At 62.1% G+C, this 14,449-nt stretch overlaps 1 protein-coding gene across 1 annotated transcript; it reads left to right on the top strand.

The window, feature by feature from the left end:
- The first annotated feature begins 416 nt into the window (after positions 1–416).
- On the top strand, positions 417–2,117 carry LOC147091355 (NLR family CARD domain-containing protein 3-like). Its single transcript, XM_085976514.1, has one exon. The coding sequence runs from the start codon at positions 708–710 to the stop codon at positions 2,115–2,117; it is 1,410 nt and encodes a 469-aa protein (XP_085832640.1). The 5' UTR covers positions 417–707.
- Positions 2,118–14,449: the final 12,332 nt, after the last annotated feature.

The following is a 14,449-nucleotide window of genomic DNA, read 5'->3' on the forward strand; positions in this document are numbered from 1 at the left end:
AGAACCTCTTTCATAGTCATACCGGTCTTTGGTTCCTACATGGAACACAACAACTGGATCCTCCCCCTCCCACTCCAAGTTCTTCTCCAGCCACGATGAGATGTCAATAGTAAAGGGCAGGCTGGAAAGTATTAACCATCAGAGGGAAAAGTCATATCATTGAAACCTGCATGTTCAGTGAATATTAGAATCAATTGAGGATTGGAAACTCTTTTCGGCCATTGTTCGCTTTCAAACGAGGTTTCCATTAACTGAGTTTTAATTTCAACATCCACCTCGATTGAAGCTGTGAATTAAATCTTGCAACATTTTACTGAATAATGAAATGTTATTGAGAAGTTAACTTCATATCAATACAACTAACATTGAGGCCACTTTCTCTCTGTTCCATTTGAAGATCTTCAACAGAAACACAAGGAAACACTGAGAGTGAACGCTATCCTAATAAAGGAGAAGGTTAAGATTTTCCAGGTAGTTGATCAATACGCTGAGCTAACGGTCATTCCTACTGTTCGAGATCGGACACTTGTAGAACATGAACTGCTGGCAAGAGGCCGAGACCATGAAGAGTGGAGAGAGAAACATCTCCGGGGAAAGCTGAAAAAAATCCGACCTGATCAATTGTTCCACAGCAGTTTTTCCCAGAGAAAATCCAATTCTGGGAGTTCAGGAGCAGTGAGCGGAGTCCCGGGGATTGGAAAACAACAATGGTACAAAAGATTGTGCATGACTGGGCCACTGGGAAAATATACCCAAACTTTCAATTTGTTTTCAGCTTTAAATTCCGCGATTTGAACGCTATTAACTGTAAAATAAACCTGTGGAACCTGATACTCATTTTCTATCCTTACTTGAGTAATATTCTGGGAGAGCTCTGGAAGAACCCAGAGGGATTGCTGTTTATATTCGATGGTTTGGATGAATTCAAGGACAGTATCGATTTTGCTGACAATCGGAGAAATACTGAACCTCAGCACATGTGCACAGATCCCGAATGCCGATGTAAAGTGTCTAACATTGTGTACAGTTTAATACAGCAGAAGCTGCTCCCAGGATGTTCAGTGCTAGTGACCAGCCGCCCCACTGCATTACATTTATTGGAAAAGGCTGAGATCAGTGTCTGGGCTGAAATCCTGGGATTTGTTGGTGAAGAGCGGAAGGAATATTTCAACAAGTTTTTTGAAGATCAGACGGTGGCAGTAGCTGTTTTCAAACACGTGGAAGAGAACGAGATCCTGCACACCATGTGCTACAATCCTTCCTATTGCCGGATCCTCGGTCTGTCACTGGGTCCCTTCTTTACACGAAGAAACAGGAAACAGCAGCGACCTCCCAAGACCATCACCCAACTATATTCCTACTACATTTACAACATTCTGAAAAACCATGGCCGCGAGATTGAAAGCCCCCGTGATGTGTTACTGACGATCGGTGAGATGGCCTTCACAGGAGTCTCCGAGAAGAAGTTTTTGTTTGGAAATGGAGATTTGATCAAGTACAATCTGCAACCATGCCAGTTCCTGTCTGGGTTCATGATGGAACTTTTGGAGAGAGATGATTCTGTCCAGAGCGTGGTGTACACATTCCCGCACCTCACCATCCAAGAGTTTGTAGCCGCACTCACGCAATTCCTGACTCCAGATCCCGGGGACATCCTGAAACTCCTCAGAGAAGCCCACAGCAAGGAAGATGGGCGATTTGAGATATTTCTCCGTTTTGTTGCTGGTCTCTCCTACCCACAGGCAGCTCGGCCCCTGGAGAAGTTTCTGGGTCCATTTCTTCATCAAACCACCTGCCGAGTGATTGACTGGGTGATGGAGAAGATTGAAGGACAGATTGGAAACACATGGAGCGAAACTGATAAAAGGAACCTCCTGAACACATTCCACTACCTGTTTGAGTCTCAGAATCAAGCACTGACTCGGACCACAGTGGGATCTGTGAAATCACTTACATTTAGTAGATTGACATTGACCCCAATTGACTGTGCGGTCCTGTCTCATGTCATTGGACTCTGTGAAACAATAAAAAAACTTGATCTAGGAGGCTGCTCCATTCAGTGTGAAGGACTCCAGCGGCTGGGACCCGTACTGCACAAATGCCAGGTGTTGAGGTAACGGTTTATTTGTCTCTAACTGTTGGGTGAATTGTAGAACAGTCAGGGATTGTGTTGCTCCGTAATGTAGGGAAACAAACAGTTCAGTTAAACCAGAGAGAAGTAGTTTCAACACAAATATGACCAATAATAAGAGGAACGGTCAGTAATTCCCTAAGGACCGGAGAATCTAAAATTAATCCTTTTGAACAAGTAGGGATTTTACAGTCTTTATCGAATCAGCAGAAACAGGTCACTGAGAGTCTGATAATTGAATTACAATAAATCACATTTCATAAGGCTGGACAGCAGAATGTAAATAAAATAGATAATCAGGCAGTAAAGATAAAATTCATTTAAAATATTTTCCACATCCACCATTTCAATTGGAAACAGGAGAGAAACCCGAGTTTAAATCACTAACATTTCGATATTTACTCCAATACCGTGCAGGGTGTGTCTTGTCGAGGGGGTAGTTTCCTAGATTGGGAATATTGGGGAATCGGTCATTCTTTCAGCTGTAAATGTTTACAATTATTCACAGTCCTGAACATTGAGTAAAGATTGATATTCAGGATCATAAACCTGCCGCTGAAAAGGTTCCAATCTAACTGGAGTACAGACACACACCGGCCAGCGGTAGGGCCTCGCACACAGCGGGTGGCTCCTGGGTAAACCGGGGTCAGTGAACCCGAGAATTCCCCATAATCTGCCCCCTGTGTGTTAGGCCCCGCTTGGGGAGGGAACTTCCAAAAATTCCCCAAAAACTGTCGGACCAGTTACACCTGAAATAAATCTAGAGCCAGTTTAATGGGAATAAAGTGAGAGACTCCGCTCCCCTATAAATTAGGAGCACAGGGACATTTAAAACTTGTAATGGGACAGAATAAGCTTTATTGCTGCAATTGATAAACATTCACTACAAGCCCACTGACTCCCACAGCTACCTGGAATACACTTCCTCACACCTCGCTTCCTGTAAGGACGCTGGTCCATTCTCCCAGTTTTTCCATCACTGCCGCATCTGCTCTGACAATGCCACCTTCCTTACCAGTGCTTCCGACATGTCTTCCTTTTTCCTAAACTGAGGATTCCCCTCTACCGTGGTTGACATGGCTCCTGACCATGTCCATTCTATTTCCCGCCCTGCTGCTCTCACCCATTCCCCCCATCCCAGAACCACAATATAGTTTCTCTTGTCTTCACGTTTCACCCCACCAGCCACCTCATTCAACGGGTCATCCTCCACCAATACCGCCACGTCCAGCGAGATCGCACCACCAAACATATCTTCCCCTCACCTCCCCTTTTAGCATTCTGACGGGTCCGCTCCCTCCATGACACCCTGGTCCACTCCTCAATCACCCCAACAAGGCATCCCCTCCCCATGACTCTTACCCGTGCAAGCGCAGGAGATGCAATACCTGCCCCTCATACCTGTTCCCTTCCCAAGGTACAGGACCCCAAACACCCCTTCCAGGTGAAGCAGCGATTTACTTGTTGTACTTGCAATCTAGTATACTGTATTCGCTGCTCACGATGGGGAGACCAAACGCAGATTGGGTGACTGCTTTGTGGAACACCTACACTCAGTCCGTAAGTGTGACCCCAAGCTTCTGATCGCCTATCGCTTTAATTCTCAGCTCCACTCTCACTCTGATCTCTCCATTCTCGGCCTCTTACAGTCTTCCAACAAAGCACAAAACAAGATTGAGTAACAGCACCTCAACTTTCAATTAGGCACTATACAGCAGAAATGAAACAAGTTTCTCCCAACATGATGGGGCTGGTCACTGAGCTCCAGGAGGGCAATTCCCAGTGTGGGCGAGTTGTCAACCCGCCGCCACGTGCCTTTCCCAAATATCAGGTCTGTCAGCGCTGAGCAGACCCGACACGTAGCAGTGGGCGAGGCAATCCAGCTCATTCTGACCATGTTAACAAAGGATTAACAACTATTGTCAGCTCACCGTCAGAGTTTACCAGTTCACCCACGTGGTCCACGCTGCTCGGGGATCACGTCAGGTAAGCAGGGCGGGAGGTGAAAGGCCATGGAATCATTTCATTACTTGACAGCTGGAAATGTGCTATAAAAGCTCCCATCTCACATCTCTTCACTTCTCAAGCACAGAAGCTGTTGCTTACTGCATTTGAAAGACAGATTGAGCTTTATGCAGGTTGCAAGTGTTTGGAACAAACTCTCTATCCAGTGTCACCTCATTGGAACAACCTCTCTCACCATTGACATATTGCTTCTGACATCTCAAATTCACCTGCCATCTATTACATCAGAATAGGTACGGTTTATACTGTCTCACCTTGGGCCTCAGAGTCTCATCACCATCAGCCCCAACACCTGCAGCACCAGGCACACCAGCACCAACAACAGCACCAACCTGTTCCGCAACTCCTGATGCTGCACAGCACAGAGGGCATCAACACCCGGCCACATTGCTGATCTGGACTCCAGAGATGGCCTCACCATGGCCAGAGTTTCTTCACTTGATGCTGCACGCCCTGGATGACACATGGTGCACCAGGTTAACACCAGCCCACACCAGCAACACAAAGCATCCCTACAATGCCCAAACCATTCCTGTCACACACATCAGCATTGCGGGTGTTACCGTTATGTCTCAGCATTCACTGCAACTCACTCAGCCACATCGAAAGGTGCACACAGGTATGTCCAAGAACGGAAAGTGTTGTAAATAAAGATTTCAATGTTTGACACCACATTAACTGAAACTTCATATGAACATTGGCTAAAACACACAACTGCCTACGCGTGTGTGTTGTTAGTTGGTATGCTTGGACTAGGATGAGGGTGAGTGTGAGGGGAGGCTCGTGAGATGGGTATGTGATAATATAGAGAGGGATGGGTGGAGGTGAAAGGTAAGTTGGTGTGCATATGGATGTTCAGGAGTAGGTTAGGGAAGGCAGAGTGAAGGGGATGTGATGAGAGGCACAGCAGGATGAGGTTCAGTGTGGCCTTGCAGTAACATTTTGTGATCTACTCAAACCATTGAAAGGATTGCGCCATGCAGGCTGGTCCTCCTGACGACATCCTTGCTTCAGCCCCACTTCAACCCGCTTCCTGCAATTCCCCAGAGCGAGGCCGTGAACCTCCTCCGACACCGAGCCCACACAACATGATCCGACCCCGCCCCACACGACCCGACCTGAAACCGACCCGACCCGACCTGAAGCCCACCCAACCTGACCCCGACACCGACCTGACCCCAGCCCCACCCGACCCGACCCCGGCCCCAGCTGTCCCCCGAACCCCCAGGCAGCCAGACCCAACCCCGACCCCACCCGACCCGACCCAACCCCGGCCACACACGACACTACCCGACCCCGGCCCCAGCTGTCCCCTGACCCCCAGCCCGGTCAGACCCAACCCCGACCACACCTGACCCGACCCAACCCCGGCCACACACGACACTACGCGACCCCAGCCCCAACTGTTCCCTTACCCCCAGCCCGGTCAGACCCAACCCCGAACCCACCTGACCCGACCCAAACACGGTCACACACGACACTACCCCACCCCGGCCCCAGCTGTCCCCTGACCACCAGCCGGTCAGACCCAACCCCGACCCCACCCGACCCGACCCAACCCTGGCCACACACGACACTACCCGACCCCGGCCCCAGCTGTCCCCTGACCCCCAGCCCGGTCAGACCCAACCTCGACCCCACCCGACCCGACCCAACCCCGGCCACATACGACACTACCCGACCCCGGCCCCAGCTGTCCCTTGACCCCCAGCCCGGTCAGACCCAACCCCGACCCCACCCAACCCGACCCAACCCCGGCCACACACGACACTACCCGACCCCGGCCCCAGCTGTCCCCTGACCCCCAGCCCGGTCAGACCCAACACCGACCGACCCCACCCAACCCCGGTCCCAGCTGTCCCCTGACCCCCAGCCCAGCCAGACCCAACCCCGACCCCACCCGACCCGATCCAACCCCGGCCACACACGACACTAACCGACCCCGGCCCCAGCTGTCCCCTGACCCCAGCCCGGTCAGACACAACCTGGACCCCACCCGACCCGACCCAACCCCGGCCACACATGATACTACCCGACCCCGGTCCCCGCTGTCCCCTGACCCCCAGCCCGGTCAGACCCAACTCCGACCCCACCCGACCCGACCCAACCCCGGCCACACACTACACTACCCGACCCCGGCCCCAGCTGTCCCCTGACCCCCAGCCCGGTCAGACCCAACCCCAACCCCACCCGACCCGACCCAACCCCGGCCACACACGACACTACCCGAACCCGGCACCAGCTGTCCCCTGACCCCCAGCCCGGTCAGACCCAACCCCGACCCCACCCAACCCGACCCAACCTCGGCCACACACGACGCTTCTCGACCCCGGCCCCAGCTTTCCCCGGACCCCCAGCCGGGTCAGACCCAACCCCGACCCCACCCGACCGACCCAACTCTGGCCACACACGACAGTACCCGACCCCGGCCCCAGCTGTCCTCTGACCCCCAGCCTGGTCAGACCCAACCCCGATCCCACCCAACCCGACCCAACCCCGGCCACACACGCCACTACCCGACCCTAGCCCCAGCTATCCCCTGACCCCCAGCCCGGTCAGACACATCCCCGACCCCACACGACCCGACCCCGGCCACACACGACCCTCCACCAACCCCGGCCTGGCCCGACCCTCCACCAACCCTTACCAGACCTCACCACATCCGACATGACCCCAGCTCCGCCCGACTCGACCCGACCCGTACCCAACCCCATAAAACATGACCCCAGCCCCATCTGTCCCCGAGCCCCAGCCCCGCCAGACATGACCCTGACTGGACCCGACCCCGGCCACACCTGACCCGACCCGACCCCAGCCACATCCGACCCTCCACCGACCCCGGCCCCTCCCGACCCTCCATCGACCCCGAACCCACCCAACTCTACCACGACCCCACTCGACCCTCCACCGACCACGGCCCCACCTGACCCCGGCCCCACCCAACCCTCCACCGACCCTGGCCCCACCCGAAGCTCCACCAACACCGGCCCCACCCAGACCTCCACCGACCCGACCCTCCACCGACCCCGGCAACACACGACCCTCCACCGATCCCGGCCGCAGCTGACTCTCCACCGATCCTGGCCCAACACATCCCTCCACCGGCCCCAGCCCCTCCCGACCTACTACTGATCCCAGTCCCACCCGACCCTCCACCGATCCCAGCTGACCCTCCACCGACCCCTGCCCCACCCGACCCTCCACTGGCCCCACCCCCACCCTCCACCGACTCCGACCCAACCCGACCCTCCACCGACTCCGGCCATACCCGACCCTCCACCGACCTCGACCCTACCCGACCCTCGACCGACCCCGGCCCCACCCGAACCTCCACCAATCCCGGCCCCATGCGATCCGCCACCGAACTCGGCCTCACCCGACCCTCCACCGAACCCGGCCTCACCCGACCCTCCACCGCACCCGGCCCCACCCGACACTCCACCGATCCTGGCCCCACCCGACTCTCCACCGACCCTGACCCCACCCGACCCTCTACCGACCCCGGCCACTCCCGACCCACCACCGACCCCGGCCACTCCCGACCCACCACCGACCCCGGCCACAAGTGACACTCCACTGAACCTGGCCCTTACCCGACCCACCACTGACCGCGGCCACACCGTACCTCCACAAACCCCACGTGAACCTCCACAGACCCCTGCCCCACCCGGCCCTCCACTGACCCCACCCGACCCCGGCCCCACCCTCCACCGACCCCGGCCCCATCCAAACCTCCACCGACCCCGACACCACCCGACCCTTGACCGAACCGGGCCCCACACGACCCTCCAGCGACCTCACACGACACTCCAGCGACCCCCGGCCACACCCGACACGCCACTGATCACACCCGACACTCCACCGACGTTTTCCTCACACGACCCTCCACCGGCCCCAGCCCCACCCGACCCTCCACCTACCTTTTCCTCACCCAACCCTCCACCGACCCCGGACCCACCCGATATTCCACCGACCCCACACGACCCTCCACCTACCTTTTTCTCACCCGACTCTCCACCGACCCCGGCCCCACCCGACCCTCCACCGACCCGGCCCCATCAACCCTCCACCAACTCAGGCCCCACCCGACCCTCCCCCGACCCGGCCCCACCCTACCCACCCCCGACCCCACCCGACCCACAACCGACCCCGGCCCCACAAGACGCTCCACCGACCCTGGCGCCACAAGACCCACCCCTGACCCGACCCCACACGACCCTCCACTGGCCAAGCATGACCCGAACCCAACCCCGACCCCACGGCGCCCTCCACTGACCCCGGCCTCACACGATCCTCCAGCGATCCCGGCCCCACCCGACCATCCACTGACCCCACCAGACACATCACCGACCCTGGCCCCACCCGACCTTCCACCGAACCCGGCCCCTCCTGACCCACCACCGACCCCGGCCCCACCCACCCTCCACCGACCCCGAGCACACCTGCCCCTCCACCGATCCCACACGACCCTACACTGACTCCGGCACCACCCGACCCTCCATCGACACCGACCCCACCCGACCCTCCCCCGACCCCAGCCCCAGCCGACCCACCACCGACAATGGCCCCACCCAAACCTTCAACGACCCCGGCCCAACGTGACCTGACATCGAACCCACCCGACCCTCCTCCGACCCCACCCGACCCCACCCCGAACTCGGCCCCACCTGGACATCCACCGAACCCGGCAGCACCCGACCCTCCACCGACGCCACCTGACCCTCGACCGACCCCGGCCCCACCCGATCCTCTACCGACCCCGGCCCCACCCGACCCCGGCCCCATCCATTATCGACGCCGGCCCCACCCGACCCCGAACCCACCCGACTCTTCACCGAACCTGGACCCACCCGACTCTCCACCGACCCCACCCGACCACGGCCCCACGCACTACCGACACCGGCCCCACCCGACCCCGAACCCACCCGACCATTCACCGAACCCGGACCCACCTGACCCACAACCGACCCCACCCAACCCCGAACCCACCCGACCATCCACCGACCCCAAACACACCCGACTCTCCACCGACCCCGGCCCCACCCGACCCTCCACCGAACCCAGCCCCACCCGACCCTCCACCGACCCAGGCCCCACCTGACCCTCCACCAACCCTGGCCCCACCCGACCCTCCACCGACCCCACCCGACCCTCCACTGACTCCGGCCTCAGCCAACGCTCCACCCACCCCGGCCCCACCCGACACTCCCCCTACCCCGTCACCACCCGACCCTCCACCGACCCCAGCCCCACCCGAACCTCCTCTGACCCCACCCAAACTGACACCGACCCCGGCCCCACACGACCCTCCACCAACCTCGACCCCACCTGACACTCCACCGACCCCACCCCACCCAACCCTCCACTGACCCTGGTCCCACACGACCCTCCACCGGCCATGGCCTCACCCGACCCACCACCGACACCGGCCCCACAAGACCCTCCACCGACCCTGGCCCCACATGACCCTCCCCTGATCCGACCCCACCCGACCCTCCACTGGCCAAGCATGACCCGACCCCAACCCCGACCCCACTGCGCCCTCCACTGACCCCGGCCTCACCCGACCCTCAACCGATCCCGACCCCACCCCACACTCCACCGACCCCGGCCCCACCCGACTTTCCAGCGACCCCGGCCGACCCTCCACCGACCACACACGACCCACCAGCGATCTCGACCCAACCCAACCCTCCACCGACACCGCGCCCCCCCGAACCTCCACAGACCACGACCACACCCGAAGATCCACCAACCCCGGACCCACACGACCCTCCACCGACCCCAGCCCCATCCGATCTGACCACGGCCCCACCCGACCCTCCCCCGACCCCGGCTCATCCCGAACATTCACCGAACCCGGCCTCACCTGACCCATCACTGACCCCGGCCCCACACGACCCTCCACCAACCCCAACCCCACCTGAACCTCCACCGACCCCGACCCCACCCGATCCTCCACCAAACCTGGCCCCAAACGACCGCCCACCGCCCCCAGACAACAGTCCACAAAAACTGGCCCTCCCGACTCTCCAGCGACCCAATCCCCACCAGACACTCCACCGACCCCGGCCCCACCCAACCCTCCACTGACGCCGGCCCCAGCCGACCTTCCACCAACCCCAGCCCCACCCGAACCTCCACTGACCCCGGCTCCACCCGACAATCCACCGAACCCACCCGACCCTCCAGCAACCCCAATCACACCAGACCCTCCACCTCACCCGACCTCACCCGACCCTCCATGGACCCCACCCGACCCTCCCCTGGCCCCACCCGAAACTCCACCGACCCCGACCTCACCCGACACTCCATGGACCCCACTCGACCCTCCCCTGGCCTCACCCGACCCTCCACCGACCCCGGCCCCATCCGACCCACCACCAACCCCGACCCCACCGAACCTCCAATGACCACACCTGAACCCGGCCCCACCCAATCCCGGCCACACCCGACCCTCCACCGACCCTGACCCCACCTGACCATTCACAGACCCCGACCCCACCAGACTATCCACCGACGCCGGCCACACCCGAATCTCCACCGACCCTGACCCCACCCGACCCTCCACCGAAACCGACCCCACCCGACCCCTCCCGACCATCCACCGACCACACCCGACACTCCAACATCCCAGGCCCCACCCGACCCTCCGCCGATCCCAGCACCAAACGACACTCAACTGACCCCAGCCCCAACCGACGCTCCCCCGACCCCAGCTGACCCTCCACCATCCCCGGCCCCACCCAAAACTTTCCCGACCCTGGCCCCACACGATCCTCCAATGACCCCAGCCCCACACGACCCAGCCCCAAACCCGGACCCACCCGACCCTCCAACGACGCCGGCCCCAACTGACCCTCCAGCGACCACGGCCCCACCCGAACCTCCACCGACCCCGGCCCCATCCGACCCTGCACCGAACCCGGACCCACCCGACCATCCCCTGACACCAACTGACCCACCGCCGACCCCGACCACACCCGACCATCCACTGACCCCACCCGACACTCCACCGACCCTGGCCCCTCCCGACGCACCAACGACCCTGGCCCCACCCGACCCTCCACTGGCCCCACCCACCCTCCACCGACGCCGAGCACACCTGACCCTCCACCGATCCCACCCGACCCTACACTGACTCCGGCCCCACCCGACCCTCCATCGACACCGACCCTCCCCCGACCCTCCCCCGACCCCAGCCCCAGCTGACCCACCACCGACAACGGCCTCACCCATACCTTCACCGACCCCGGCCCAACGTAACCAGACACCGACCCCACCCGACCCTCCTCCAACCCCACCCGACCCGACCCCGAACCCGGCCACACCCGGACATCCACCGAACCCGGCAGCACCCGACCCTCCGCCAACGCCACCCGACCCTCAACCGACCCCGGCCCCACCCGATCCTCTACCGACCCCGGCCCCACCCGACCTTCCACCGACCCCACCCGACCCCACCCACTACCGACGCCGGCCCCATCCGACCCCGAACTCACCCGACACTTCACCGAACCTGGACACACCCGACTCTCCACCGACCCCACCCGACCACGGCCCCATGCACTACCGACGCCGGCCCCACCCGACCCCAAACCCACCCGAACATTCACCAAACCCGGACACACCCGACTCTCCACCGACCCCACCCGACCCCGAACCCACCCGACCACTCACCGAACCCGGACCCACCCGACCCACCACCGAACCCACCTGACCCTCCACCGACCCCGAACACACCCGACCCTCCACCAACCCCGGCCCCACCCGACCCTCCACTGAACCCGGTCCCACCCGACCCTCCACCGGCCCAGGCCCCACCTGACCCTCCACCGACTCTGGCCTCACCCGACCCTCCAGCGACACCACCCGACCCTCAAACGACCCCAGCCCCATCCGATCCTCAACAGACCCTGGCCCCACCTGATCCTCCACCGAGCCCGGCCCCACCCACTACCGACGCCGGCCCCACCCGACCCCGAACCCATCCGACCCTCAACCGAACCTGGCCCCACCCGACCCCTGCCCCACCCACTACCGACGCCAGCCCCACCTGACCACGAACCCACCCGACCCTCCACCGACCCCGAACACACCCGAAACTCCACCGACCTCGGACCCACCCGACCCTCCACCGAACACGGCCCCACCTGACCCTCCACCGACACAGGCCCCACCTGACCCTCCACAGAACCTGGCCCCACCCGACCCTCCACCGACCCTCAACCGACCCCACCCGACTCTCCACTGAAACCGACCCACCCGACACTCCACTGACCACACCCGGCCCTCCACCAAACCCGGCCACACCCGACCCTCCACTGACCCCGACCACACCCGACCACGCAGTGACCCTGGCCCCACCCGACCCTCCACCGTCCCCGGCCCTGCCCGACCGTCCACCAACCCCAGCCCCACCTGACCCTCCACCGACCCCGACCACTTCCGACCCCGGCCCCACACGACCCCGGCCCCACCCGAACCTCCACCGGCCCTGGCTCCATCCAACCCAGCCTCGACGCCGGCCCCACCCGCCCCTCCACCGACACTGGCCCCACCTGACCCTCCACCGAACTGCCACCGACCCCCCACCGACCCGGGCCCCACCTGAACTTCCACCGACCCGGACACCACACGACCCTCCACCGACCCCGGCCCCACCCGACACTCCAACGACTCCAGCCCCACCTGGCCCCCCACCGACCCCGACCCCACCCAAACCCCCACCCACCAAGGCCCAACCCGACCCTCCAGCGACCCCAACCCAACCCGACCACCCGTCGACCCCAGCCCCACCCAACCCCCCACCGAACCCTGCGCCACCAGAACCCCCACTGACCCCGGCCCCACCCGACTCTCCACCGATCCCGACCCACCAACGAGCCCGGCCCCTCCTGACCCACCAACGACCCCGGCCCCTCCCGAACCTCCACTGACCCCGGCTCCACCCGACACTCCACCGAACCCACCCGACCCTCCAGCGACCCCGAACCCATCAGACTCTCCACCGAAACCGACCGCACCCGAACCTCCATGGACCCCACCCGGCCCCAACCGACCCTCCACCGACCCCAACCCCACCGAACCTCCAATGACCCCACCCAACGCCGGCCCCACCCGATCCTGGCCACACCCGACCTTCCACCGACCCCGACCCCACCCGACCCTCCACATACCCCAACCCCACCTGACCCTCCAACATCCCAGGCCCCACCCGAACCTCCACCGACCTCAGCCCCAAACGACACTCCACCGACCCCGGCCCCACCCGAACCTCCACCAATCCCGGCCCCACCCGATCTGCCACCAAACACGGCCTCACCCGACCCTCCACCGAACCCGGCCCCACCCGACACTCCACTGATCCTGGCCCCACCCGACTCTCCACCGACCCTGACCACACCCGACCCTCTACCGACCCTGGCCACTCCCGACCCACCACCGACCCCGGCCCCAAGTGACGCTCCACCGTACCTGGCCCTTACCCGACCCACCACTGACCGTGGCCACACCGAAACTACACCAACCCCACCCGAACCTCCACCGACCCCTGCCTCACCCGGCCCTCCACTGACCCCACCCGACCCCGGCCCCACCCTCCACGGACCCCGGCCCCACCCAACCCTCCACTGACCCCGACCCCACCCGACCCTCGACCGAACCGGGCCCCACCCGACCCTCCAGCGACCCCACACGACGCTCCACCGACCCCGGCCCCACCCGACACTCCACCGATCACACCCGACACTCCACCGACGTTTTCCTCACCCGACCCTCCACCGGCCCGGCCCCACCCAACCCTCCACCTATCTTTTCCTCACCCGACCCTCCACCGACCCCGGACCCACCCGATACTCCACCGACCCCACCCGACCCTCCACCTACCTTTTTCTCACCCGACTCTCCACCGACCCCGGCCCCACCCGACCCTCCACCGACCCGGCCCCATCAACCCTCCACCAACCCCGGCCCCACCCGAACCTCCCCGACCCCACCCGACCCACCACCGACCCCGGCCCCACAAGACGCTCCACTGACCCTGGCCCCACACGATCCTCCTCTGACCCGACCCCACCCGACCCTCCACTGGCCAAGCATGACCCGACCCCAACCCCGACCACACTGCACCCTCCACTGACCCCGGCCTCACCCAACCCTCCAGCGACCCCGACCCCACCCGAACATCCACTGACCCCACCCGACCCACCAACGACCCTGGCCCCACCAGACCCTCCACCGAACCTGGCCCCTCCCGACCCACCACCGACCCCGGCCCCACCCACCCTCCAC

Source organism: Somniosus microcephalus, unplaced genomic scaffold, assembly GCF_052327205.1.
Source record: "Somniosus microcephalus isolate GS21.2 unplaced genomic scaffold, FLI_Smic_1.0 unresolved_chr3, whole genome shotgun sequence".
NCBI lineage: Eukaryota > Metazoa > Chordata > Chondrichthyes > Squaliformes > Somniosidae > Somniosus > Somniosus microcephalus.

Bases quoted from the DNA above. Each gene is read 5' to 3' on its own strand.
- LOC147091355 (XM_085976514.1), top strand. From the start codon at position 708: ATGGTACAAAAGATTGTGCATGACTGGGCCACTGGGAAAATATACCCA.